At 33.3% G+C, this 24,704-nt stretch overlaps 2 protein-coding genes across 3 annotated transcripts; both read right to left on the minus strand.

Annotated features, from left to right (window-relative positions):
• Window positions 1-12: 12 nt before the first annotated feature.
• LOC142642911 (protein FIP1-like) lies at window positions 13-8,611 on the minus strand. Of its 2 annotated transcripts, XM_075817355.1 has the most exons (14): window positions 8,301-8,611; window positions 7,977-8,064; window positions 7,775-7,883; window positions 7,124-7,173; window positions 6,243-6,309; window positions 5,950-6,022; window positions 5,022-5,077; window positions 4,142-4,238; window positions 3,916-4,000; window positions 3,664-3,726; window positions 2,506-2,565; window positions 837-929; window positions 578-640; window positions 13-501 (listed from the first exon to the last, which is right to left on the minus strand). In XM_075817355.1, the coding sequence occupies exons 1-14, from the start codon at window positions 8,366-8,368 to the stop codon at window positions 385-387; spliced, it is 1,089 nt and encodes a 362-aa protein (XP_075673470.1). In that variant the 5' UTR covers window positions 8,369-8,611; the 3' UTR covers window positions 13-384. The 2 variants fall into 2 exon arrangements, with proteins under 2 accessions (XP_075673470.1, XP_075673472.1); XM_075817357.1 differs by lacking the exons at window positions 7,775-7,883; window positions 7,977-8,064 and having other exon boundaries at window positions 8,301-8,428.
• Window positions 8,612-11,988: 3,377 nt separating this feature from the next.
• LOC142643187 (thiol protease aleurain-like) lies at window positions 11,989-15,588 on the minus strand. Its single transcript, XM_075817732.1, has 7 exons — window positions 15,202-15,588; window positions 14,368-14,483; window positions 14,143-14,216; window positions 13,776-14,040; window positions 13,413-13,544; window positions 12,835-12,970; window positions 11,989-12,277 (listed from the first exon to the last, which is right to left on the minus strand). The coding sequence occupies exons 1-7, from the start codon at window positions 15,500-15,502 to the stop codon at window positions 12,240-12,242; spliced, it is 1,062 nt and encodes a 353-aa protein (XP_075673847.1). The 5' UTR covers window positions 15,503-15,588; the 3' UTR covers window positions 11,989-12,239.
• Between the last annotated feature and the right edge of the window lie 9,116 nt (window positions 15,589-24,704).

Below are 24,704 nucleotides of genomic sequence, written 5' to 3' on the forward strand. Positions count from 1 at the left end.
AGAACAAAATGAGAGTCAAAAACCTTGTAGCTGAATTGATACCTCCATATACAAAGTGCTTGGAGGTCTAAGGGAAAAGGGTTCGAGCTGCGGGGTTAGGAGCATATTATAATTATCTTTCCAAAAAAAAAAACAAAATGAGAGGATTTTTTCCACCACCTTTAGGTGGCTGCTGTTAATATATGTTCTACGCCTATCAGAGTAAGGAAAAAAAGGGCAATCTATAAACAAATTTATATACAATCAACCATCAATTGTCAATGCTGAGTTCTTTTAACGCTTCTTCTTCTTCTTCTTCTTCTTCTTCTTCTTCTCTCTCTCTCTCTCTCTCTCAATGTAACCTAGCAGAGGAATGAAACTGAGAAACATTCAACACAAGTGTGACTATGCTCCACGGTGTTCAGTAGGTTCTGCTGATGTATTTGATTGATTTGTGAGTGTTGAAACCTTCTTCTGCAATTCAAGATTGGACATTCGCTCGACCTCCAATGCTCGCTCAAGCTTTAAAAAATCAAATTTGAGATTGTATGAGCCAAATGTTCTTCATACACCAAATAGTTAAACGAATAGACAATACCTTTGCTGCTCGGGCACTCCATTCACCTAAAATAGCTCTTAGTCTTTCATTCTCTTCTACATACTGTTCAGTACCCCCAGAAATATAAAGAACATTAAAAAAAAACCAACACAAGCGTAAAAGTATGTCGATCTTACTAGCTGGAGATGCTAAACATGATACAAATATATTGATATAATAAAGAGTTTCCAGGTCTTCAATAATTATAATACATATACATAATACTGACATGACATGGAGCTAACATGTTAGTCCCTACCTGATTGTTTGTAGCACGAACACTCTGAATCTCAGAGTCCCTCTCTGCTATCAAAGACCGAGCAAGCCTTAGCTCAGATTGCAGTTGATTCCCCTACAATGTGAGTCCCTTTCAGTATCCAGTTCAATAATGCAGTAGATTGTTGTCAAATGCTATATTCAATTTCCTAAATAAAAGAATAGTGTGCACAGATGAACAAATTAGGTCCCAGTGTCTAGGGGCAGAGAAAAGTTTTCAATCGTATTTAACCTCATTGAGTGATAAGTTTTAGTATGTATACTTCTGTTTCAAAGAACAGGATTTAATTACTGTTAACCAAAAAAGAAAGAATAAGTTTTACAACTCGTAGTTTTTTTTTTTGTATGGATAACTAAGAGATAACCACTGCTAGTTAACCTAACTCAAAAGTGAGATTACATCATTTGACACTAACAATTACATTAGCCCCAAAGACATTAACAAACGCATAGGGATTTCATCATGTCACTTCCTCCCACAAGACTATGGAGGTGAAGTTGTGAGTTTAAAACTCATAGATGTGTGTGTAACTTGCCAAAATAAAAACAGGGATCTCATCTCATTCATCTTTGGACGAGAAAGAAGAATGTAGAAATCTCTATTTTTCGGCTGCAATGTTTTTTGTTTTTGTTTTGATGAGTAAGAAAAAGTATATTCAGAAGACTACTAGATGCAAAATCGCACCAGCAGAATAGAAGTACAAAAAAGATGAAAAGCAAAAACCCTAAAAGGCATTAAATACAAAGAAGAAGAGAGCTAAGGAATAAAGGAATAGAGTCACTAGATGTGAGTCCCCAAGCCCTAGCCCAATCAAAAAGGGAACCAGAAAAGAGAGCAAGCAGTTGGTCCTCAGATCTATCCAAATCCTCAAACGTCCGCCGATTGCGTTCCCTCCAAATACACCACATCAAACACAGCGGAACTAGGTTCCAAATGTAAGATGAATGCTTCCCCAACCAATTCCACCAACTAAATAGAAAGTCTTGCACCGTACATGAGGGAACCCATGAAATCCCAAAAATCCAAAAGACAAAACACCACAGCCGATAAGCCTCCCCACAATGTAACAACAAATGATCTACTGTCTCACCACAGCAACGACACATAATGCATCAGTCAACGAAATCAAAGTGTCATTTTTTGTTGTTTATATGATGCCATAGGTCACTGTATCTGAAGTAGAAAGGACTACCCATTTAACTACGAATTTGAAAACGTAAAACTTCTCCCTTATAATAAATGTTGATATGCCTGTGTAGTTCACATAGTAATTGGCATAATCTACCTTTATTATATATCACAAAAAATTGTGCCTTTCTTTTTTCCTCTTTTCTTTTTCCTAGATAGAAACAATAAATTCTTTCAAACACGCATCACGATATGTGAACACAATATTAGGCTTGTTTCTTATCAAAAAACACAACAGTAGGCTTTTCATCAGGAAACTACAAAAATGGAAACATTATGCCATTGCTTATCCAGAAAGCACGAGTACAAAATTAACATGCACATTATCTGTTTCATTTTCAAATGGATAGCAGCAGTAAACACTGCTCATGCAATGTTCAAATCAAAGCAACATGAGGGATTGACATTTGGAGAAGTGTAACATACTAACATGAACAAGTGAGGAAGATCAACCAGGTATTACCTCAGCAGTAAGTGTCCGTAATTCTTGATCACGAGCTGCTAACATGTGGGCGAGATCAACCTGTACATGGAGCCATTAATAAATGGTTTTCTGACTATTCCTCAACTAAGTAAAACTTATACAATTCCTTAAGGCTTTGTTTGGTTTGAGGGAATGGGAGAGAAGGGAAGAGAAATGACTCGTTGTCCTTTGTTTGGTTAGAAGGAAATAGAGGGGGGAAAGGGGGAAGAAATAGATTCCATGGGGCCCCACCAATTTTTTATGTTCTAGTTTCACCCTCAAATCTTTAAAATTACTCTTATACCCATGGAAAATTTTGAATTTTTTGTGAAATTACTTTTATGTCCTCATAATTAATTATTAATTTATAAGGATAAAATAGTAAAATGATCTTTTATTATTATTATTTTCTTATTCCCTCTCTCTCCTTTCTCTTCCGTTCTACATCCAAACACGCATAAAAAATAATTTTTTTCCCCTTTCCCTTTCCCTCTCCTTATTCTCTTTTCTTCTCTTCCCCTTCCACCCAACCAAACATAATGTTAAGTGTTGAATTTGATCACATGATTATATTGACCAATGCAGTACAAACAATGTTATGGACCACGTGATTGAATTCAATTAGGGAACCTAAGGTACAACACCAAGGAAACTATATCTAAGTTTTGTCCTTCCTAAAGACTTTTAGTGAAAAATTGAACATAGGCGTACTGGATGGACTCCAAAAGAAATCATACGATTATTATTACATTTCACTTCAAATATTTCATCAAATCCTTCAATTAGATGTGACTGTTTGCCATAACGTATTTGGCTCATGTAAAACTTTTTAAAACCCTACTTTTTCTAGGTAGCCCAGCCAATAAACCAATGAAATAAGCTCTCCCTAACAAGCATGACCTGGCCATCAGAATTCATGTCTTTTACAAAATGTTCTCTAATACACCACCTGCATCTTACAAGCCATTGCACATATGAATATGGAGTTAACAAGACTCCCATAATCACATCACATTCTTTTCAAGAGTCTTCGAGGATCTAAAACTGACCATCACCATCTACTATCATGTGGATAGAACTTTCTTTGAGGAAACAAAGACATTCAGATTGCTTTTATTTGACAGAAAAAGGGAAAATCATCTCCAGGATGACAAATACCTGGGGTGTGCTTCCATCATTAGACCGTTCATATTTACTTAAGCACTCTTGCAATCGCAGAATCTGCATGAGCACATTTTTCTCTGAAATTAGTAACAATATTGTACATACATATTTTGTGTGTGTGTGTGTGTGTGTTACTGTGCGGAATCCATTATGTGGGAGCAGCTAATGCTGACATAATGAACTGTTAAATATGAAATGCAGTGCAATAGGAGCAATGCCAATTGTAAATTTCAGATCATCAAATACCTCCTCACTCAAGTAATGAAGGTTTTCACGCTGATATTGCAACAAAGCCATTTGCTCATCAGAGAGTCGACCGCTTTCATGATATCTGTTGCACCAAATTTCACTATATGGCATCACATATTGCGTTATATATAATCCAACTAATAGATATGCATGACTGTGAGTGTGGGAGTGTGTGTTGAATATGGATAGTGGAATAAAAAATTAACAATAACTCCATGATTACCTCAAACCTTCCAAAGAACTAGATGGTTGAAGTGGAGAATATAATGACTTTAAAACATCAGGTTGAGAATTCAATGAATTGTATTGGTGTACATAACCTGCAAACACCAAAATACACATTGAAAAGAGTTAAAGGAACCTATAACCTCCAATGCAACATGAATTTAGAACTTCATATTCAGCAAAATAGAATACCACAACATGCAAAATTGTTTCATAACAAAAGCATAAGGGGTAGCAGAAAAAAGGAATCCTAATATTCTCTGAAGAAAATGCTTTTCTCTTGGACAAAACAGAAACCGCAGTTGGAATGAAACAAAACATAAATTAGGTCATGTTTATCTTTTTCTTTTTTTGTATGTGAGCTCTAGTTCAAACAGTATCTCATCCCCTTGTTAGAGCAAGGTGAAGTGTGGGTTCAAAACTCATTGGATGTGTGTGATTTTTTACCTATTAGAGAGACCCAACAAAAAAACAGCCAAATAAACCAACCAACCTTATGAGATTATCTTGTATTTGGTCTTAGTATAATATGGATATGGTACACAACCACTGGAAATTATGTAGTTTTATTTATTAAGACAATTGGAAAGGCAACTAGGGCCTACAGGTTAGAGAAACTTCGAAATTATTATAAGCAGAAACATTGGGATTCAATAAATTCTTTCCAATAGCTATGCCTGTTGAATACAAATATTGAAACGATGAGTACCACTTTACCAACCCATAAACTTAACACACCCCTCCCCCTCCCCCCCCCCCCCCCCCCCCCACACACACACACACACACACACACACAAGCCCCTTAATAAAGAAAGGATTCAATCACAAGTCTCTAGTATGTCAAATCCTTTAAATGTCAATAGGATGTAAGAACTCACCAATATAGACACTCATAAAAGATCCAGCACATATTGCTTCGATTACCATAATAATCCTGCAGATTTATGCGTAACCAAGTTTTGTCAGCAGCACATAGCTTGGCACAGTCACAATCAATATTTAATCATAAACTAATCAAGAATACAATTTGGAGAAGTAGCATTCACATTAAACATATTTAACTACAAGCTACCAACAGATAGGATGGTAAGTTGACAATAATCCATTGTTTCATGACATAACAATCAATATTTAAGTGTTAAAAATCAATAATGCAAAATTAGAAAGAGATAAATCTCAATATGTATTCAATACTTTATGGGTGTACCCAAAATTTGTCAATAACTTGATGTAAAAATTTTACAATATACTCATTGGTTACAAGTACTGGATATACCTTGAAGATATACAAAAGTATGTTCATTTATTAATATATCCACACCAGATTGTATTATATTCTTTTCTAAAAATTGCCATACCAATGTATCTGTACTGTAAATCTGCACTCATGCTTCCTACCATTAAAGTTCAAACCTATGAATAGTTCCTTAGGCTTTTTATAAACAAATTAAACATATCTAGATCAGGAATCTGAACATTTATGGCAACAACAAAAAAGATTCTGGACAGTGAAAAAGTCTTTTTAGTCAAACTAAACTCCTTTAGGTTAATTCACTTACAATAGAGTTCACAGTAAAAGATTTATCTCTTCCTTTGTTGATTCACTTTGTAGTTTGTATTGTAATTTGAGAAAAAAAAATCACATTCAAGATCATCTAAATTTAAGAGGTATTGTTTATAGTACAAAGAGGAAAATTCTTGCAATTTTTTTTTTTTTTTTTTTTGCCCTTTTATCTCAACTTTATTACATGAAGCAGTATATCTTGCAGATAAATGGTAGTCAGCACAATTAGATAATATGTGTACCTTAGTATTGTTGAGATGGAAAGGAAATTGATGTAGGGTTTCCATACCATGATTAGTAGCATTGCAGCAGTTCCTATCATCAAACCAAAATATTTGAAACAAGTCCAATAATAACAACAATTATTGCAAAGATAAAATCCCAACAACCATGATCTAGCTACGTGAATCCTTGCTCTCCAGTCAACTTCAGTGAGAACCATATATATTCTTTCAGATTCCAAAGAAACCAAAAATAGAAAAAGGGGGGAGTGGGGGGGTGTTGAGGACAGGAAAAATAATTCATGCTTACATACCATATGCAGTGACGGCAAAAGGTAAGCGAACAATATGCTTCAATTTCTGGCTGAAACTATAATAACCCTACCAGACAAGAAAAATGTCACGATTTAAAAAAAAATCAAAATCAAAATATATGAATTAACATCCCAATACCATTCAACAAAATAGAATTATTATTGCATCTTAAATAGCTAAATGACTAAATCCTCTAGTCTGGACAGTGCTTAGATTCATCACCAGTACAGGGACTCATGGATTATTTTTATTGGTAAGTTATACGTGCAAATGAGTATTAAACCCACGACCTCACCCTCCATGCCATTATTATGAAAGGAGGAAGTGACATTTGGACTAAGCTCATTAACTAGGGACTCATGGCCTTAAGAATAAACAAAACCAATATAATCCATGGTATCAATTCAAAAGGAAATTCTATTTTCAATGGGGCAGTAAGTGAATATTCAATAATTATTATGGGATCCACAGGAAAACTCTTTTTTGTAGTTGGGATAGAGGTTGGCCTTGGTGCAGTGGTAAATTCCTTCCACCAAAAGTGACAAACTGTGGGTTCAGGCCTAGGAATCAGCCTCTCCGGGGAGAAAAAAAATGAGGGTAGGCAGTTCAATCACCTCTCCCAAACCCCGCAAAAAGTGAGATTATTATGCACCAGGTATGACCTTTAAGTTATTTTTAGGAACAACTTTCCATGTCTACTCAGAATAAATTTCCACAAACCAGAGGACCATCAGAATTCTGTCTGTGTATTGAGGGGTTGTGAGAAAGAGAACCTTCATCACATAGGTAGAGAGAGAGAGAGAGAGAGAGAGAGCAGAAAATAGACGGTTAACTATGTAACTGATATATATATATATATTTATATATATATATTATATACCTGCAAGCGTATTTTATGGACTTGATAAACCAGATATTGTTGAAATATGCCTGCAACATTGAAATATCTTCATTAGTGGATTGATTCCCTACATTGGCAGCATGCCTACTCTATTCGAGATAAGGTACAAACAACAGTAGAACTCAAAAAATAACTAATTGTATACAACAAAGTTGGAATGGAGGAAAATCAATCACCAAAAACCATACACACACACACACACACACACACACACACATGTATAATTGATAAGTTACACACACTCCGTGGGTCTTGAACTCAATGCCTGACTCTTTATCTCATTATTATAGAAGGATGATGAACCATTTGAGCTAGAACTCATTGGCATCAAGCACCAAAAGAGTAAAAATAAAATCATCCAAGAACTACATGTCCTAGTATAATAGTAATATCATGTTCCCATGATTCAGTTTCACAAAATAACAGAATCTCAAAGACACACTTAACCTTCAATGGGATAATTAAACAAAAACAACAACAACAACAAAAAGCCTAGATAAGTAGGTATGCTTTATGTATGGTGCATCTCCAAAGTAATGTAAGATTTCAAAGTCATTGCAAACAAATGTAATTTCAGAGATAAATAAGATTGTTAAATCAGATAAGATAAGAGCCACTGGATTCAAAAACCTGTGACTAGTAAAAGAGCAACATTGCAACTGCAAAGCAACTGCGCAATCAAGCTTTGTATATGATGAAAAATCCATGGAGCTCCCACGGCCAACAGGACAAAACCCGCCTAAAATCGACCCGACCCAACATTATTAGTCAGGTCAGCAAAAAAATTACATAAACAATGCAATTAAAATTAAAGCCAAAGTTTTGAACTTGCCAAGCAAAAACAGTAGAAAACACTCCCAAATATGCTTCTGGACTTGCGGTCACCAAATAAAGGAGCCTCGTGCAGTATATCTAGAAACCTAAAATGACCACAAACCATTGAAATTGAAACCATCAGCATCTGAATCTGAATCAATCATTGCAAAGTTTTCTGACTAATTATCTAGGAAAAACTTTCTTGACAGCCAAACGCAACTTAAGTCAAGTGGTAAATAATTATGAATTTCGATAAATCAATATGGATCACAACTCACAAGCTTACAAGCCAAAAATCACTATAATAATAGGAAACAATTCAAGGACAGAGAAGACTTACAGGGCGTTGTCTTGGTGTGATGTTGAGGGGAAAGAAGAAGAAGCGTTTCTCTCTCTTTCTGTGGCCATTTGTCTATTATGAGAAGTGAGTGAGATTTTGAATCAATGTCATGCGCTCTGTGTCAATTTTCGGTTTTGAATTGTCAGAGAAAGACAGATCATGCGATCTTGCTCTTCTTCTTCTTCTTGTGTTATAATGTTTTCTTTCCGCTGTTGGCTTGCACTTTGCAGCTCAATTCGGCTCAATTTGGTTTGTTTTATTTGTGCAGGCCTTTGTGGAGCCTGTGAAAGTTTGGATACAGAGTTTGCGTTTGTGCACTCATTGCGTTTTTTTCTTTTTTCTTTTTTGTCCGTGCACTGTTCACATAGCCTCAAACTACTTATTTTTATTTTTATTTTTTTATACTAGGAATTTTACCGAAAGCTTGAATTTCGAACCTTACCCCCACACCCTCAAGCATGTATACTTATAAAGTGACTATCGCACCAAGGGTGTGTGATAATATTATTATTATTATTAGGCCAGCTATGTCTATTGATTAATGTTAGGGATTTTTTTTGTAATTTAACACCATTTTGCTAACAATTTTATTAGTTAGCATATTTTCGAAATTATTTAAGAAACTAGCATCTTAAGTCTAACTTGCTCGAGTTTGCCGTAAGAAATCGAGTCTCAAACTCAATTTTTACATATCTTAGAGAAGAAGAATGAAGAGGAAAGAAGAAAGAAGGAGAAGAATAAGAGATCCACAAATCGAGTACAAGAACTCGAGTTTCAAACTCTTGAGATGTTTGTTTGCAAACTTGATAACTAACTAAATAGTTGCTAAAAATATTGCTAAATGCCAAATTTCCCCTTAATGTTAGACTCTACAACTTTTTAAACCCTATTCACCCTATCGACCCAATCCAATCGAAGGGACTCCGATCTCAGACAGTTTTGACTTGGTGGGTGACCGAGTGGTGGGTGGAGAGAGAGAGAGAGAGATTCAAACACAACCATTCTCTTATTATTATTATCATGCATATGCCAATTGATTTCTTCTCCTTTTTCTTTCTTTTTTTTTAAAGATAATTTGATAGTTGGGAGTGTGAATATGAATATTAGACATTTCTATTGAAAATATCAAGAAGCGTTAATTGTTTTTAAACTCTCGAAAATAGCTCCATTGTATTCACACCTCTAGTGGTGGTGACTTCCACTTTCCCCTCCCTATATTTATTTGAAAATTTTCTTTGTGATTTGGCTTCCTCATATTAGAGAACTACTTTACTCTAAAAGGTATAGTTTTGTTGGTTAAAATGAGTTTTGGTTAGGTTCATGGATGAAACTAATCTATTTGAAGAACAATTTTATGTATCCCTTAAATTTATATTATCACCATTAATGCAAATTACATCATGGAATTCAATATGGAGACACAGCTGGCCCAATAAATAGTGATTAATATTCACTTTAAGATAAACTCTTCACCATTATAAGGAAACTGACAAGATTTCTCTCAAGAATGCTATTTGAAGAATATGGGCTAAGGAAACTGACAAGATTTCTCTTAAGAATGCTATTCGAAGAATATGGGCTTGTTTGGTAGTTGTGCTCAAGTATTGGTTTTCAAAACGATGTGAAAACTGTGGTTTAAAATATGTTGTGAAAACATGTATTTAAAGTATTTATAATGCAAAAAATGTGTTTAGTACCATATATCAAATAACATTTTTTTTAAAAGTGAAAACATAATTGTGCGTTTGGTATGTGTATGTGTTTTTTTTAATGTAACGATTGTATAGTAAAAGTATACCATTTTATTTAAGGAGAGAGAAAAGGAAAGAAAAAATGAAGAGAGAAAGACATAAACATAATGCGTGAAAGAGGTGGGACTGTGGGAGAAAAAGAAAGAAAAAAAGAAGGTTGAAGCATGTGAGAGAGAGTTGGTCATGTCAAGTGGCCCCCACAATTTTCATCTTATTTACAAAAAGGCACTCAACCGTGTAAAAACTGATATGGATAAGTTTTCAAAATAAATATTTTAAATACCTTAATTTGAGAATTGTAAATCAAACACTCCTGATAAAACATTCTTATCAAACATACTTTTTTTTGAACTAAAAACTATTGTTTGAAATCTAATACCAAACAGCCCTATATTGTCTAATGACAACAGAGGTTTGTGCCTTTAAGCCTTTTATCAATCATTTATTAACCCCAAATTTCCCAAAAAAGTATAGTGGGTGAAGCCTGGCTGTTTCAGGAAGCACAAGCATGTGGCTTCAGTTATGGATTGCTTGAGAAAGACTTTGAATTGTTGCAAACTAATCTGAGTTTTTTTTTACTTATCTTCTCTTATTAGTTATCCTATGATTTTATTTGATTGTTTTTTGAATAAAGCACGAATAGGATTGGTTTGTAACCCAATTTTGTTTCCAAAAATTGCCGTTTGTTTTAGGATAGAATTAATCATTTTAGTGTGATAAGGAGTCTAATTTAGTCCTGAATTTATTATGTTTTCTTTTAATTAGGAAAATTTCTCATTTCGCTTGACTTGTCCTGTCTTGCTCTATCCCTGCGCGCCTCAAATAGGTGATGGGAAAAGGATGGTTTTTTCTCATCCTGCTAGTTCCCGAATGTGTGTGCATTGTATATATATTTTATTTTATTTTATATATATATATATATATATATATATATATATAAAATTATGTATATATAATTTAATATTTGTTATTTATAATTTAATTATATTTAATATATTTTTTGCACATTCATTATCATCACTCCAAAAAACTTGTTTCACTTATTGCTCTATTATTCTCAAAAAAATAAATATACCATAGAAAAAAGCTATCATGTGGTTTTCCCATTAGAATATCAGATCAAATTCGTTATTCTTGTGACTAAATAGATTCTTATGTGAAGTAAGTAACCAAGCTAGTGTGGCTCGCACTCTCCAATTGCACGTTCCTATAATTTGGATTAAAAAGAACCAATTAGATGTATGGAAATAATGCATTTTATTGGTATCAGTATAGGTTAAAGAACATCATCAACTTGTCTAAGAATATGTTTGAAATGGAGGAAGATGAAAGGAGAGGAGAGGAGAGTCAAGTGTACACTTGCCTGGAAAAATTCAATACATTTCGGTCGCCTCCTTTCCTCTTCCCTCACTTTCCCCCTTCCAAACATAAGGTAAGATTGAAGAATATATCTGTGTCTACCATTGTCCTATGTTGGTTGGGATTATTTGGAGCTCAAAGAAGAACTTCCTCCACGTGTATCCTCAAGAATATTGTCTGATCTCTTTTATAAGAACTAAAATCCCTCCTTACCTGGTTGTGAATTCCCCTCTACCCCCACCGGACAATAAAGTTCCAACTATTCATTATCCTTAATCTAGACACACACACAATAGTGCATGTTGGACAACACCCATCGTGTTCCATATATATAAATGGGAAATGTTAACAAGCACAAAGTACTACACGATCATGTTCAGGCCCACCTCAGCCACAACCAGTCCATACGTTCTGATAGTTTTTTCGGTCAAGATTCAGTATAGTAATATTTGGTAGGGCCTGGATAAGCTGGAGTGACAGCCCGCATGGGACATATATATGGTCATAAATATGCAATTTAAGAATAGTACCTTCTGAATTCTATGAATTCTAGGAAAAAGCGAGTAAGGGAAATGAAATGAATAGGAAACAGATTTCACATATCACCCATACATAAAGAATATACACATGGTCATGTTGTGAAAGTTACAATCTCTTGGATCTTATTTTTACAAGAAGTCTACATTATCATTAATTATTACACCATATATAACCCTTTAACCTTAGATGCGTACAACTGCAAGAAGAAGACAGACTCATACAATACTTGCATGATACAACATAATCCACCACCAATAGAGCCTACCATATCTTCTGAAACAGAGACTATCTATGCAACAACTGGGTATGATGCACAAGTTGCAACACCTGCAATTAGATGATCAATCAGTATTAGCATAAACAACACTGAAATGGACGATTAATTGCATCCAAATTCCAATCTCCAATTGATGGTGTATTCAGTGGTAAATCTAGACTTTAACCATTTGGGTACCAATTTCAAAATGACCCCAAAAGTTTAGCTAGTTTAAGCAAATAAGCACTAGTCCATGTATATTTAGCTGGTTCACATTTATAACGTGGGAACTATTGAAACACAGAGACCACAGCGGACATTAGTGAGCCTTTTACTAAAACTCTCACGCATGTTATTAATATAAACCAGTCAAACATGTAGTGTTATCAGTGGTCATAATCAATGGACCACAGCCTAAAGATCAAATAAACTTCAATGATCTGATATGATCATACATAACCTATGTGGTCCTGAACTTTTGCAATGGTCCATTCAGGCCCTAGGCTCTGGATCAAGTATGAAAGATCAGGGTGGAATTGCATAAGAAAAAATCTTGAGGTATGTATAGTGGCCCGTGCAAATGGAGTAATATTGTATTACACTAGGATCAGCTAGCGCAAAAACTTACCACACATGTTTTTCCCCAGCTCCATCTTGAAGTAGCCTTTATCACCCCAGCTTTCTCCCCATGAATTCTTGATAAGCCAGTATGGGACATCATCTTCAATTCCGTACCCAACTGCTAGAACAGCATGGTTCACATCCTGCCAGATAAATTTACAGTAGTGTTAAAAAGAAATGAATGCACCAGGAATGTGTTAATGTTTGTCCATCTGTGTGGCTCGGAAATGCTACTATAATCCTGATCAGTGAATGATCATACACTTGCATGCATACATATAGGCACATGTTTAACATACACACAAGAAGGAAAAAAATTAAAAATTATACAGGCATATCTTGCATAAGGATGATCTTAACCAATAAATCAATTACCTAACTTAAATTCTTTAAAGTTAACTATACACATATGACATATCTGGACCAACAATACAAAAGCACTTATAAATAAACATAGGTTGATTGCCACTTAACCACTTAACCAAATTCCATCTATGTATATGTGTGTGTGTGTATATATATATATATATATATATATATATATATATATATTCTCTATCCTAAATACCAATCAGAAAAACTCACCATGGGAGTGCTGCCACACGTCTCACTGGTGTAAACTCCTTCCTTGTAAAATCGGAAACCATTCACTACCTGAAATGCCACACTCACTGGTCTAACAAATGCAACTGCATGCTTTAGCTCATCTTCAGCACCCTGTGTTAGTCCACAGATATGTTAGAAAACGTCAAAACAATCAAAAACATATATATATTAATCCACAGGCATATATAGGCAAGTGAATAGATTCTCATGCCAATTCTCCCCTAAGTTAACAGGAAAATTTCATTTATTTACACATCAAGCGCAAGATATGCATACAGAAATCATTAAATGAAAAAAAAAAAAAAAAAAAAAAGCGTGAAGACATTTGTCCATGATGATTACCAAGGTGATGTTAACAGAGTCGACGACTTTGACACCAACATTTTCTGCTGAGAATTTGCATTCACCATCTTTTCCAACGTAAGGATATGCCTCCTCAGTGTCAAGGCCACCATTGTATTTGATGTACTCAAAGGCCTGGGATGGCAACCCTCCACTGCAGCCAAAGTTATTGAAGGCTCTGGCGCAATCCACAAGCTGTTGCTCAGAGAGAGAGACTGCCTTTCCAAATGCCTGGGCATAGGCTGCCTCAAGAGCCCCAGTGGTGCTGCAATACACAAATATTCATTGAAGGTTAGAACTTAGAAGCAGAGTGATTGGTATATTTTGTGTGCCTTATTTGAGCACATCGAATCTAACCCAAACTAACCTGAATGTCCAGCAAGACCCACAGTGGCCTTGATCTTTAATTGGGCTGACTATGCCTTCTACCCTCCAGTCTTTCTGCACATACAGATAAATTATAATAAGGTTAAAATATTTCCCATTAACATAGTTTTATTTTATAATATAGTCACTTCCAGATAAGGCCTCCACTCTCCATAACTAAGAGCATAATAAATGAAATCTATAAAGAATCTTCCACAAGAACTACCAGTTCAGGAAGAGCTTCATCAGTAAGCTTGTGATTGCCCTTTAAAGTGGCAGAGCAGTTTTGTGCAGCTCCCAATCTGTGCCTCTGGAACTCTTCCCAAGTCCAATCAGCAAAGCCTGTTTGATCAAATTAAAAACCATCAATTGGGTCACCAAAACACTGATGAATTAATGTAAGAAAATTATTTAATACCCTGAGAGCATTATTACTATTGCAAATTTAATTAGTTGGATTATTGATCTGAAGTATAAGTTGAAAGACTAAACATCAATGCTAATTAATTATAATAAATAAATTCATTTGATTATATTTTTATAATTAGACCAAGACACAGTTCGATTTTTGGTGAAGACGGGGATTGAACCAGAGCCTGAACCTACTACCTTAGATTGAAAAACTATGCGTGATTGAAAATAGATAATTAGTTACAATAATATTACATTATTGGCAAAATAAAATCGAGAATTTAAGCTAGTATTAGTATGTATATCAGATGATTAAAAAACATAAACTCTATAATTATTCTACCATAGTAAAAAATGATTTTTTTTTTTTTTAATTTTGTATAATTTTAAAGCAGGGTACAAATGATTTATCATATGAAACCAGACAGTCTTTGATTTGGTCAGCAAGAATCTCTCATTGAACATGACGAGCTTGACTTTTCGTTTCTTTTTTTTTTTCTGAGATAACAAGCACCTCGTATGGAAAAAAAGATGGACACGTAACGTACGTGCGAGACAGACATAGTAGTGGGTCCACAACACAGCTAAAATCTACGAATCCAACGGCTGAGAAAAAAAAAAAGAAAGAAAGAAAGGAAGAGAGGCTTACGATTAATGGCGAGTTTGTAAGACAAGGCCTTCCTGTTAGTGGATCTGATAAGTTTGAGGTTGTCAGAGAAAATCTGGAACCTTAGTTTGATCTCCTCCAAGCTCTCGTACTCTTTCCCATAGCGGCGGGCAAAGCGGGCAAAGCGGAGAGCGTGGCGGGTGTGGCCGATGAGTTGGATGAGCTGATCAGACTCGAAGTGGTCAGATACCAATCTGATTGGGTTTGAGTCATCGAAGGTTGATCCTGCGGCAGCGCAGCATAGGACTAATAGGACCGACGATACCAAGCTCACTCGCCCCATGTTTCCGAGAACTTTGGGAGGGTTTAGAGACACAGAGAATATGTTGTTGTTGTTGTTGTGTGGGATAATGTGTGTTGAGTATGTATGAATATTAATAATTGGTCGGATGATGTATATGGACACGATGTGGAGGAAGTTACCAAATTGGTCTCTACCACCTATTTTGTAGACTTTTACTTATTTGTTTTTTTTAGGATATTTTCATGGATACATACAATAACTACGACCAATTAATAGTGATTTGAGAGAATCTGACGTTAATTGTTGGTCTAGATGAAAACTAATAACAAATTGAATATGTTAATAATTTGTAAAAATATTATAAAATAGTTTGTGACTATAACATTACTCAACATGTTTTACTGTTTCAATGTTTTGAGAAGGAGCAATATATAGATACAAATGTTTTCACAAAAATAAATACAATATTTGGGTGACGTGGGAGATGTCTGTTCAACCATTATATATAGGCAAAGCTAAGAGAATAACTAATTTAAATTCTAAATTGGATAGCTAATTTTGAGTCATATGTGATGTGTCTTATATAAATTTTTAAATTTTTGTACATGTATTGACACCTGACACGGAAGTTAAGAAAACCACAATAATTGTGGCAACCATGAAAACCAAAGAGATTAGTGGTAAGCTTGAAAACCAAAGAGATAGTAATAATAACACTTATAATTCATTGAATTTGGATTCACATTTGTAGAAGGATCAAATGCACCATCTCCCCGTCTTTTAAAAAAATAAAAATATATATATATATATATATATATATATATATATATATATTGAAATCGAGGGAAGGAGTGAGATTTGTAAGGCATTGAGAGGAAGAGAGTCATAGGTGAAGCAGAAATGAAGAGAATGATTTGCTTGAGCGTCGATGGTGACTCGAGGAGGTTGTGGCTGAGGTGGGCATCTGTGATTGTGATGATACAAGGCATGGCTATGACGGCTTTCCTGTGTGTTTCATTAAGTGTTATACTTTGAGTATATCTGTGCACTGTAAGGGCGTGATTTGGATCCTAAGTCCACAGGGTAATAGGATTAAGACCCAACGAGCCCAACACAATGAATTTATAGAGAGTAGAATCGAAACTAGACTTTAATAAATTAGACAACAATTATAGTGGGTCTAAATAACAAGAAAACAAAAATAAACAGGTTTTATCCAAAGAAAATCTTCCTCAGCACAGTCCGAGGAGAATAGTTCTTAGATATATTTCTTCTAGAGTTGATTACAATTCCAGTTCTCAGTGCTACAATGTTCTTTCTATAGATTTCCAAATTATCTCTGTATGATGGTGTCTTTCTTCCTTATATTCCATTATTTTGCTTCATCTCCACCCTCTACGTGTAGGTCAAGTTGCTTGCTTTGATTCCTGTCCCATCAGTACATTTTTTAAGTCTTTGGAGGTAGCTGTAAGGCTGTATATTACTGTTCAAGTATCACCTCCACATTAATGTGGCTAGAGAGTTAGTTACAGAGTATTTAATGTGGTGGTAGCAGCTTTCTTTTAGATATTTCTTAGCTTTCTATTGTCCTATACCCTTCTGATATTTATTTTTACCAGTAGAATTGTCTAGAGTGTTGCTCTTAATGGCAGACTGAACCTTTTGACCTCTGCTTTGCTTAGCTGAGGAGTCATTTCTCCTCGGACTATGTTACCAAACTTTCATGGCCAGAATCCTTCTATACCCTGTTAATTTGTATATCTTAGCTAATATCTAACTGTTCTCGAACAAGGCCCACGACCCAATATATGTCCCTGGGCCTTCCATCCCTACATGCACAGTGACCAAACCCCCTAATTGTTAAAAGTGTTTACCTTTGCTTTTAAAAGGCTGAAGCCAGCTTTGAAAATTACAAAAATGAATCAAAGTTAATGTTTGTCATTGGATGAGAGAGTGAAGTGGGAATGGAAGATGATAATGAAGGCTTTAAAAAATTAGAAATGAATCAAAGTCATTGTGTTTTTACCATTCGATGAAAGTGTAGTGGAAATGGAGGATGAGATTAAGATAATAAGTGTGTAAATATAGTCATGACTATATTTACACACTGATTAGTGGCTGTATGTTAGCCATTGGATCATAATAAAGTGGGAATGGAGGGTTAAGATTAAGATGGTAAGTGTGTAAATTTAAAGCTTTTTGGTTTGCTATTTTAGTTTTACATTGATACTTTGTTTAGCCATTTGGAATATATTTTTTATTTGATACGTTGATAAGTTTAATACTTGAATTTAAAACCTTAAGAAGAAGTTTCATTTATGTATATACTTTTTTTTTTCGTTATTAAAAAGGATCATAGCAATGTGAAAGAAAATTTTGTAATTAGTCCTTTGGTGGTTCATTCTCAAGAATTGAAGTGGCAAAATTGTTATTACTTTATAAGTAATGTAGCAAAATTTTGTGGCTGGAACTTATTCCAAATGTAATACAAATGTTGTTTATTGCAACGTAATTTGATATTGCCTGGCATGGGGTAAGTTTTTTTAATTCCCCCATTATAAGAAAAACTCAACATATAGAAACTTTGTGGTTGAATGAGTTTTCAAGTTTTTAATTTCTTTGAGAATGGCTGTTGTTTATGTGTGTGTGTGGATGTATTATATACCATTTTACAACACTTAAGACTAATCTAACTATCTATCTATATATATATATATATAAAACCGAAACCTCTGAAGCTCTCATAATTTTCCACATCAACACAATGTTTAAATATAATTATTATTTTATTTAAATAATTTTTTTTTTGTTTAGTCTAAAATTAATACGGAGTGAAACTCTATCTCTCTAACAAGTCCAACTTAAACTCAAACTCATCATTTTGTTAAACAAAATTATTTTTGTTTAATCCAAACTTAACAAGGAGTGAAACTCTATCTCTCTAACAAGTTAAACTTAAACTTAAATTCAAACTTAAACGTTGATATTATTATTATTATTATTATTATTATTATTATTATTATTATTATTATTATCTCTCTACTTCACTAACGTGATATTTTATGATAGAGTATAAACTTGTAGCCTTGGATTATTCTTTTGAATGTAACTCAATCTTTTTCTTATATTTTTCTATTTTTAGTCATATATATTTTGTTTTTTTCAATAAATTATAAGTCGTGAATCATTTGATTCTTTAATATTTTTTTAGTCACTCAGAAGTTTTAATATTTAAATTTTTAAGTTATTTTTTGCAGTATCTGAAATTGTCTGACAAATTTTTTTAAGTCATTGCACGTTTAAGTAACGACTTATTCATCAAATTGTAACACAAATTGAAGTTATACAAGAGCAAATCATGTAATAGTGTAGTTTATTAATCAATTTAATATTTTATAAAATTATTTTAGTCTACCTCACAAATAGACATAGATTAGCTACTAGTTTTATTAATATTAGTACCAAGTAACCCATCCATCTACTTACCCTAAAAAAACCAATATTATTAATATTAGTACTAAGTAACCATTCATCTACTTACCGCAAAAAAATCAAGTGATCATTTTATTTTACCTAGATAAGACCATCTCATTATCATTATCATTATCATTATCGTTGAATGCTCTTGTGTGCGTAAGAGCTCACGTAAGAAGGGTTTACTAGTTTATATAAGAGGAAGATAGATCATAGCTTTATAGTTCGGTTTTATAATTTTTCTAATTTCCAAGGTCTAAAATATAGTAATTTTCTTTCTTTTGTACATCATGTGACATTTAGTGATGGTGATGTAACAATTTTAAATTCCACCTACTTGTTGTATCCACCAGTCGTTGGCTGTGCGGTTGGGTGGGGAATTGGGAAATACACTTTCACCCTTTTGAATGCATATATATAATGAATAGTGCTTGACATTATAAAGAATCAAATAAATACTATTTTTCTTTGAACAATACATAGAACAAATATATAAAAAGCATTTTGTAGGAAAAAATAAAAAGTAAAAAGGCTTTGTTACTTAATACATATAGTTGTATTACATAGAGTACAAAATTTGGTGGGTTTAATTTGAATTTGTCAAAACAATACTTATTAAATAATTAAAAATAAATCAATAGAATATTTTTTGGAGACTAAAATATGATGGCAGTATATTTGTTAATGTAAAAAGATTAAAAAAATTTCCTCAAAGTTAATAAAAATAAGAAAAAAGAAATATAAAAACATGGACCGCGCGGTGGTGGGTGAGATTAAGATATTCATTAAATTAAAGGAAGAAAAAAGACTTTTTTTTTAAAAACAAATATATAAAAAGCCTTCAATTAAGCATATATGCAGGGTTGCAAAGCAACATATTTAATAATAATTTGAAGGTTTTTTTTCGCTAACCAATAATTATTTGAAGGTTGTTAACACTTTTATTATTATAATAATACAAGGTGTTGGAGAACATTTAACAGATTAAGTCAAATCCAAAGCACTAGAGTTCCATCTTATGAATATCAAATCAATTGATGCAAACATTGGTGTTATGTTGGTTCTCACAAAATATTTGTCGCTACACTCACAACTTGCGGTATGTACATGATTTCAAAGATTCCATCTTTGTTTATGATTTTTTTTTTCAGAAATTTTGAGTAGGAATAATATAGCGAGAGTTATAAATAGTACTAAAAGAGTACAATAAGACTTATAAATAGTAGTAAAAATAAGTTAGATAGTAAAAATAATTGTATTTTTCAGCCGATGCTAAATGCAACCTTCATTTATTTAATTAATAGATTAATCTTATTATTTTTATTTTTCTTAACAAGGCATTCTCATCTGATATCATCACTTTTCTGTCTCAATCCCCTTCAATTTTTTTATTGTTTTCTTCACGTTAAATTCTATCAAAATTACTCTTTCAACTATTATAAATAAAGGAAAATATTAACAAGCATCGAGCAGTACTTGTTAAGATTTTTTTTTTATGTATTTTACTTTAAAAAAAAACTGTCAAAATAATTGCCAAAAAAATAAAAAAAATTTATCAAAAACTAAAAAATTAAAAAAATTACTCAAAAATTTACCCAAAATATATTATTAACAGGGCTTATGATGCCGTTAACACAACCCATAAACAAAATAGTCAAGCAGAATAAATAAATAAAAGTGACAACGTTGCTTGTTACTGGTATGCACTATCAATGGGAAAACAACAGAGGATATAATTGAAAGATGGGACAGGTAGGTTGATGAGGATGTTGACCTTTAACTTTTAGTTCAGACAAATAAAAATTGCGCCAATAGTTTCAGACTTTCAGGGTAGTACTCTATCCTTTAACGTGGAGTTCTGAAACTGGATTATTGGCAGACACACACAATTGACCAAATTTGCTAGATAAAAAAATCTGGAGTTAGGATGGGCACAATAAATGATACATCTTGACATTAAATTTTACTAATGAGCTCATTTTTTTTTTTTAATATGAGTTTAAATTAAAATCAATAATAATTTGTCATATAAAATTTGTTGTGGTGTTAATTGATGATGCCAAAATTGTTAGTTGGGTCATTCGTCTAATCCAGAGCGTTAGACGATGTTGTAGGACTTGCAAAATAAATGAGAGATTGATCGAAGAGACCACTGAATTATGCTCGGTGGGAGAGCTTTCGATGCTTAAATTAGTATCAACCCATATCTTTTGTATATATATGGATAGTGTTTTATAGTAGTTTTTGACGTATCTTAGCTAGTGAGACAGATTGTCCTTTTTATAGGTGACTTAGGTAGTTGTTGTACATAAATTAAGGTGATTATTACCTTAATTGTAACGTTCTTTGTTTTGATGAAATTTTAAGACCTTTGATGGTCGTTATTGAATGTGTTGAGCGATTATCTTTAATGGCCTACTAATGATGCAAGGTTATCCATATTAATAGGCGACCCTAATGATTTTTCTAAACAATCATTAATTATTTTGGAATTTACTCTAAAAAGGAAAAATAGGAGGTCTTTCTGGATGGAGAGAAAACATGAACAATTATTAACAAATACCAATACTTGGTAGACATTTTATGTAGTATATATATATAAAAAAAAAGAAAAGAAGAAGTATTGTCCAAACAATAAATAGGCCAAACTATTCCCCAGTCCACATTACGCAATTTGTTGGAACTCATACAGTCTGAAACCGAAAAAGGTGAGATAAAAAAGAGAATTAATAAGGTGCACATGTTGGGGTTCTCACCATCACCATCACCATGTTAGCAAAGAATGACCATATACTAGTTCTTTTCACTGTAGGCTAGCTTGTTGAAGGACCAGCTTCCACTACTTGTTTACCAATTCCTCGTAATCCAGAACAGGGGAAACATAACATAAGCAGTTATTAGAGAATACCTATAGAATAGAAATAAGTAAAGTGGAGTTTGGTCATGAATGATAACATTCTGAATATCACAGCCGATATTCTCTGCATGATTGCTCTTGGATGGTTATTCCCTAAGCCTGACCATCTTCAACGGGGTGGTATACTATGCATCAGATGCATGGTGTATTTTCTCATCTTAAATCCAATTTACCTTAATGTCCCTAAGATAGACTAGATAATTTGGGGAATTCATTTCACTTCTTGTCCGAAAATGTGGGCGTTCCGAGTGAGTTACATTGTCCTAACTCCTAACATAGAAGGTAAAAGTCAATTTCAATGGTAAGTTTAAGGATATTAGAGGATTTCTAGTTGTGTCAAATGACCAATGCTAGAGTTCTCATTTGGGTCCATAACTGACATCACTTTTTTTAACTACCATTAACAATTTGCCAAACTGCCACATTAACAATTATGAAAAGTATGTCAATTTTTTTTGTGTCTATAGACATTCTCCTGTTAAATTCTTATGACACCAACCGTACAAGGACCTGTGAAAGAAATTAAAAAAAATTACATTTTAAACACTATAAGAGCCCATTTGTTTAGGTGTTTAGAGGGCTCAAAACAATAGTTTACCAAAACACAATTCCGATGATACATTTGACAAGGCAATATCTACAGGATTGCGTTTTTAATTCCACAAATTTGTGCGATTCAGAAAATGCAATTTCCTACTACTTTTTTAGCATCACGTAATTTGTAAGATTGTGTTATTACTTATATTTTCGGCTGAAAACCTAAATTAGCCTCAACTTCATGCTTAATGACCAAAATGCCGGGCTTTCCCTTCCCCATATACATGCAATTGAGCAAGAACAGAGAATAGAGAGCCAAATATCGTGAAACTAATGAAGAGAACCAAGAACGGAGGAAATATATATATATATATATATATATATATATATATATATATATATATATATATATATATTTCCTCCGTTCTTGGTTCTCTTCATTAGTTTCACAATATTTGGCTCTCTATTTTCCTCAATTGCTCTGCTCCGATTCCCTTCGTTGTTCTTCATCACAATTTATAGGTAATCATTCTCGATTACCCATCTCTAAACTTATGATATTGATTTGGGCTCTGGCATGTTAGTTTAGATGACTGATTGAACTCAAAATATTAGAACTTACCTTGATTGAATGATTTGTTGTTCTTGTTGCTGTTTCTTTACAAGGTTGTGAAGTTTAAAAAAAAAAATTCAGATAGATAGGGTTGATCAAAACCATTTGGATTGGAAGGAATTAGTTTTTTCTTTTTGAATAGTAGATGGGTTTGAGGAAAATTTTAGGTAAATGAGGAGATGAAATTTGTTTGTGACAAGATAGCTCGGTCCATTTGTGGGTTGTAAACAATATTTTCATTATTTCTATTTTGGTTTTTATGTTTTGGATAAGAACATTTTTTTAATAATTATAATGGATTATCTAGTATTGATATTGTTGGCAATGAACATTTTTGTAAGGACACAATTCGAGCCCCTAACTCACAATTAGAAGGGAAAGGGCTTAAAAGGCATTTTTACAATAAATTTGTAGAGAGTGGGCTTAAAATCTAGGTTCTAAAGATGGTTAAACAACAAAAAAAGATGAGCTTTGGGTCCAATGACACAAATAAGGAGTTGTTTATATGAATATGAATGAAAATTCCTCCTCGGACTGTGTGTCCGAGGATAGTTTATAATACTATATCTTAAGATAGATTACAATTGTGAATAGTCAAATCTACAATCTCTTTCTTCTTTTCCTTCTTTTTCCCCTTTGTTACTGAAGGTCCCTTCTTTCTTTTATACTCCCTCCTTCTTCCTCTTCTCATCTCCCACCTCATGGTTAGACCGTTGGTTTAGATACTTGTCCCATCCATTTTCCCTGAAGTTTCTGGAGATAGGGGCCAAGTTTCAAACCTGATGTTTAGGTCCCATTTCTCTATTAATATGGCCAGAATATTAGTTGCAGAGTCTTTAATGCGAGGGCGGTGGTAGCAGTTTTATCTTAGATATTCCACCGCCTTTTCTCTTATCCTCTACGTATACCATGTCTTCCTTAAACTATAGGAATTTCTATAACATAGTCTGGGGATATCAAACAACTCTTCTTTTACCTCGGCTTCACTAGCCGATGACACAATCTTTCTCAAATATATTTATTCAGATATTATCACCTCTTTACTTAGTATTTTCTTTATGAGTTAACATTCACACACCCTCGGATCACTTGATATTCTCGGATTGGGCTTTTAGCCCAAAAGATATTCTTGGGCTACCATTCATAAATTACTGGGCCCAATGACCTTACAATTTTAATATAATTATTTTCCTAATCACTTTAATATGTTTCTCTTGATCCTTTTTTTTTTTAAAATTTTAAATTTGATAAACTTCTCTCCAAGAATTTCAACAACGACAACATCATTATTGTTGTTATTATTAATGCAATTGTTAAGCTTAATTACATATTTTTAATAATGATAATAAAAAACAATGATTACAAGAAAAAAAGACAAGATAACCTTAACAAAATAGTTAAGTCATTTTTTGGAATTTAAAATGGTATTTTTAAAACGCACGTTTTTAAAATGCATTTTTTTAAAACAGCTTATCCAAATAGATCTTAAGTTAAGTTAAAAGTGTACAAATTAAACCTGGTAGGTTTAAAAGCAATCAATTAAATCATGAAATTTAAAAGTAATAAATTAAACCTTAGAGTAATACTACAGGTACAAATTATTTTACAAACTATTAGTGTAGCAATTATTATTGGTTCTTTTCTGAATCCACCACTAACATTATTTTTTTACTTATTAATAATCACACACCACATCAGTA

The sequence above is a fragment of the Castanea sativa genome, chromosome 7 (genome assembly GCF_040712315.1).
Source record: "Castanea sativa cultivar Marrone di Chiusa Pesio chromosome 7, ASM4071231v1".
In the NCBI taxonomy this organism is placed as follows: Eukaryota; Viridiplantae; Streptophyta; class Magnoliopsida; order Fagales; family Fagaceae; genus Castanea; species Castanea sativa.

Excerpts from the sequence above, each read along its gene's own strand:
- LOC142642911 (XM_075817355.1), bottom strand. The coding sequence starts at position 8,368 with ATGGCCACAGAAAGAGAGAGAAACGCTTCTTCTTCTTTCCCCTCAACA. Across the intron at positions 8,065-8,300 it reads TCACACCAAGACAACGCCCT|GTTTCTAGATATACTGCACG; the intron begins GTAAGTCTTCTC and ends TGGTCATTTTAG. Across the intron at positions 3,727-3,915 it reads TTCATTACTTGAGTGAGGAG|ATTCTGCGATTGCAAGAGTG; the intron begins GTATTTGATGAT and ends GTGCTCATGCAG.
- LOC142643187 (XM_075817732.1), bottom strand. The coding sequence starts at position 15,502 with ATGGGGCGAGTGAGCTTGGTATCGTCGGTCCTATTAGTCCTATGCTGC. Across the intron at positions 14,484-15,201 it reads TTACAAACTCGCCATTAATC|GCTTTGCTGATTGGACTTGG; the intron begins GTAAGCCTCTCT and ends TTGATCAAACAG. Across the intron at positions 12,278-12,834 it reads GCTGGGGAAAAACATGTGTG|GTGTTGCAACTTGTGCATCA; the intron begins GTAAGTTTTTGC and ends ATCTAATTGCAG.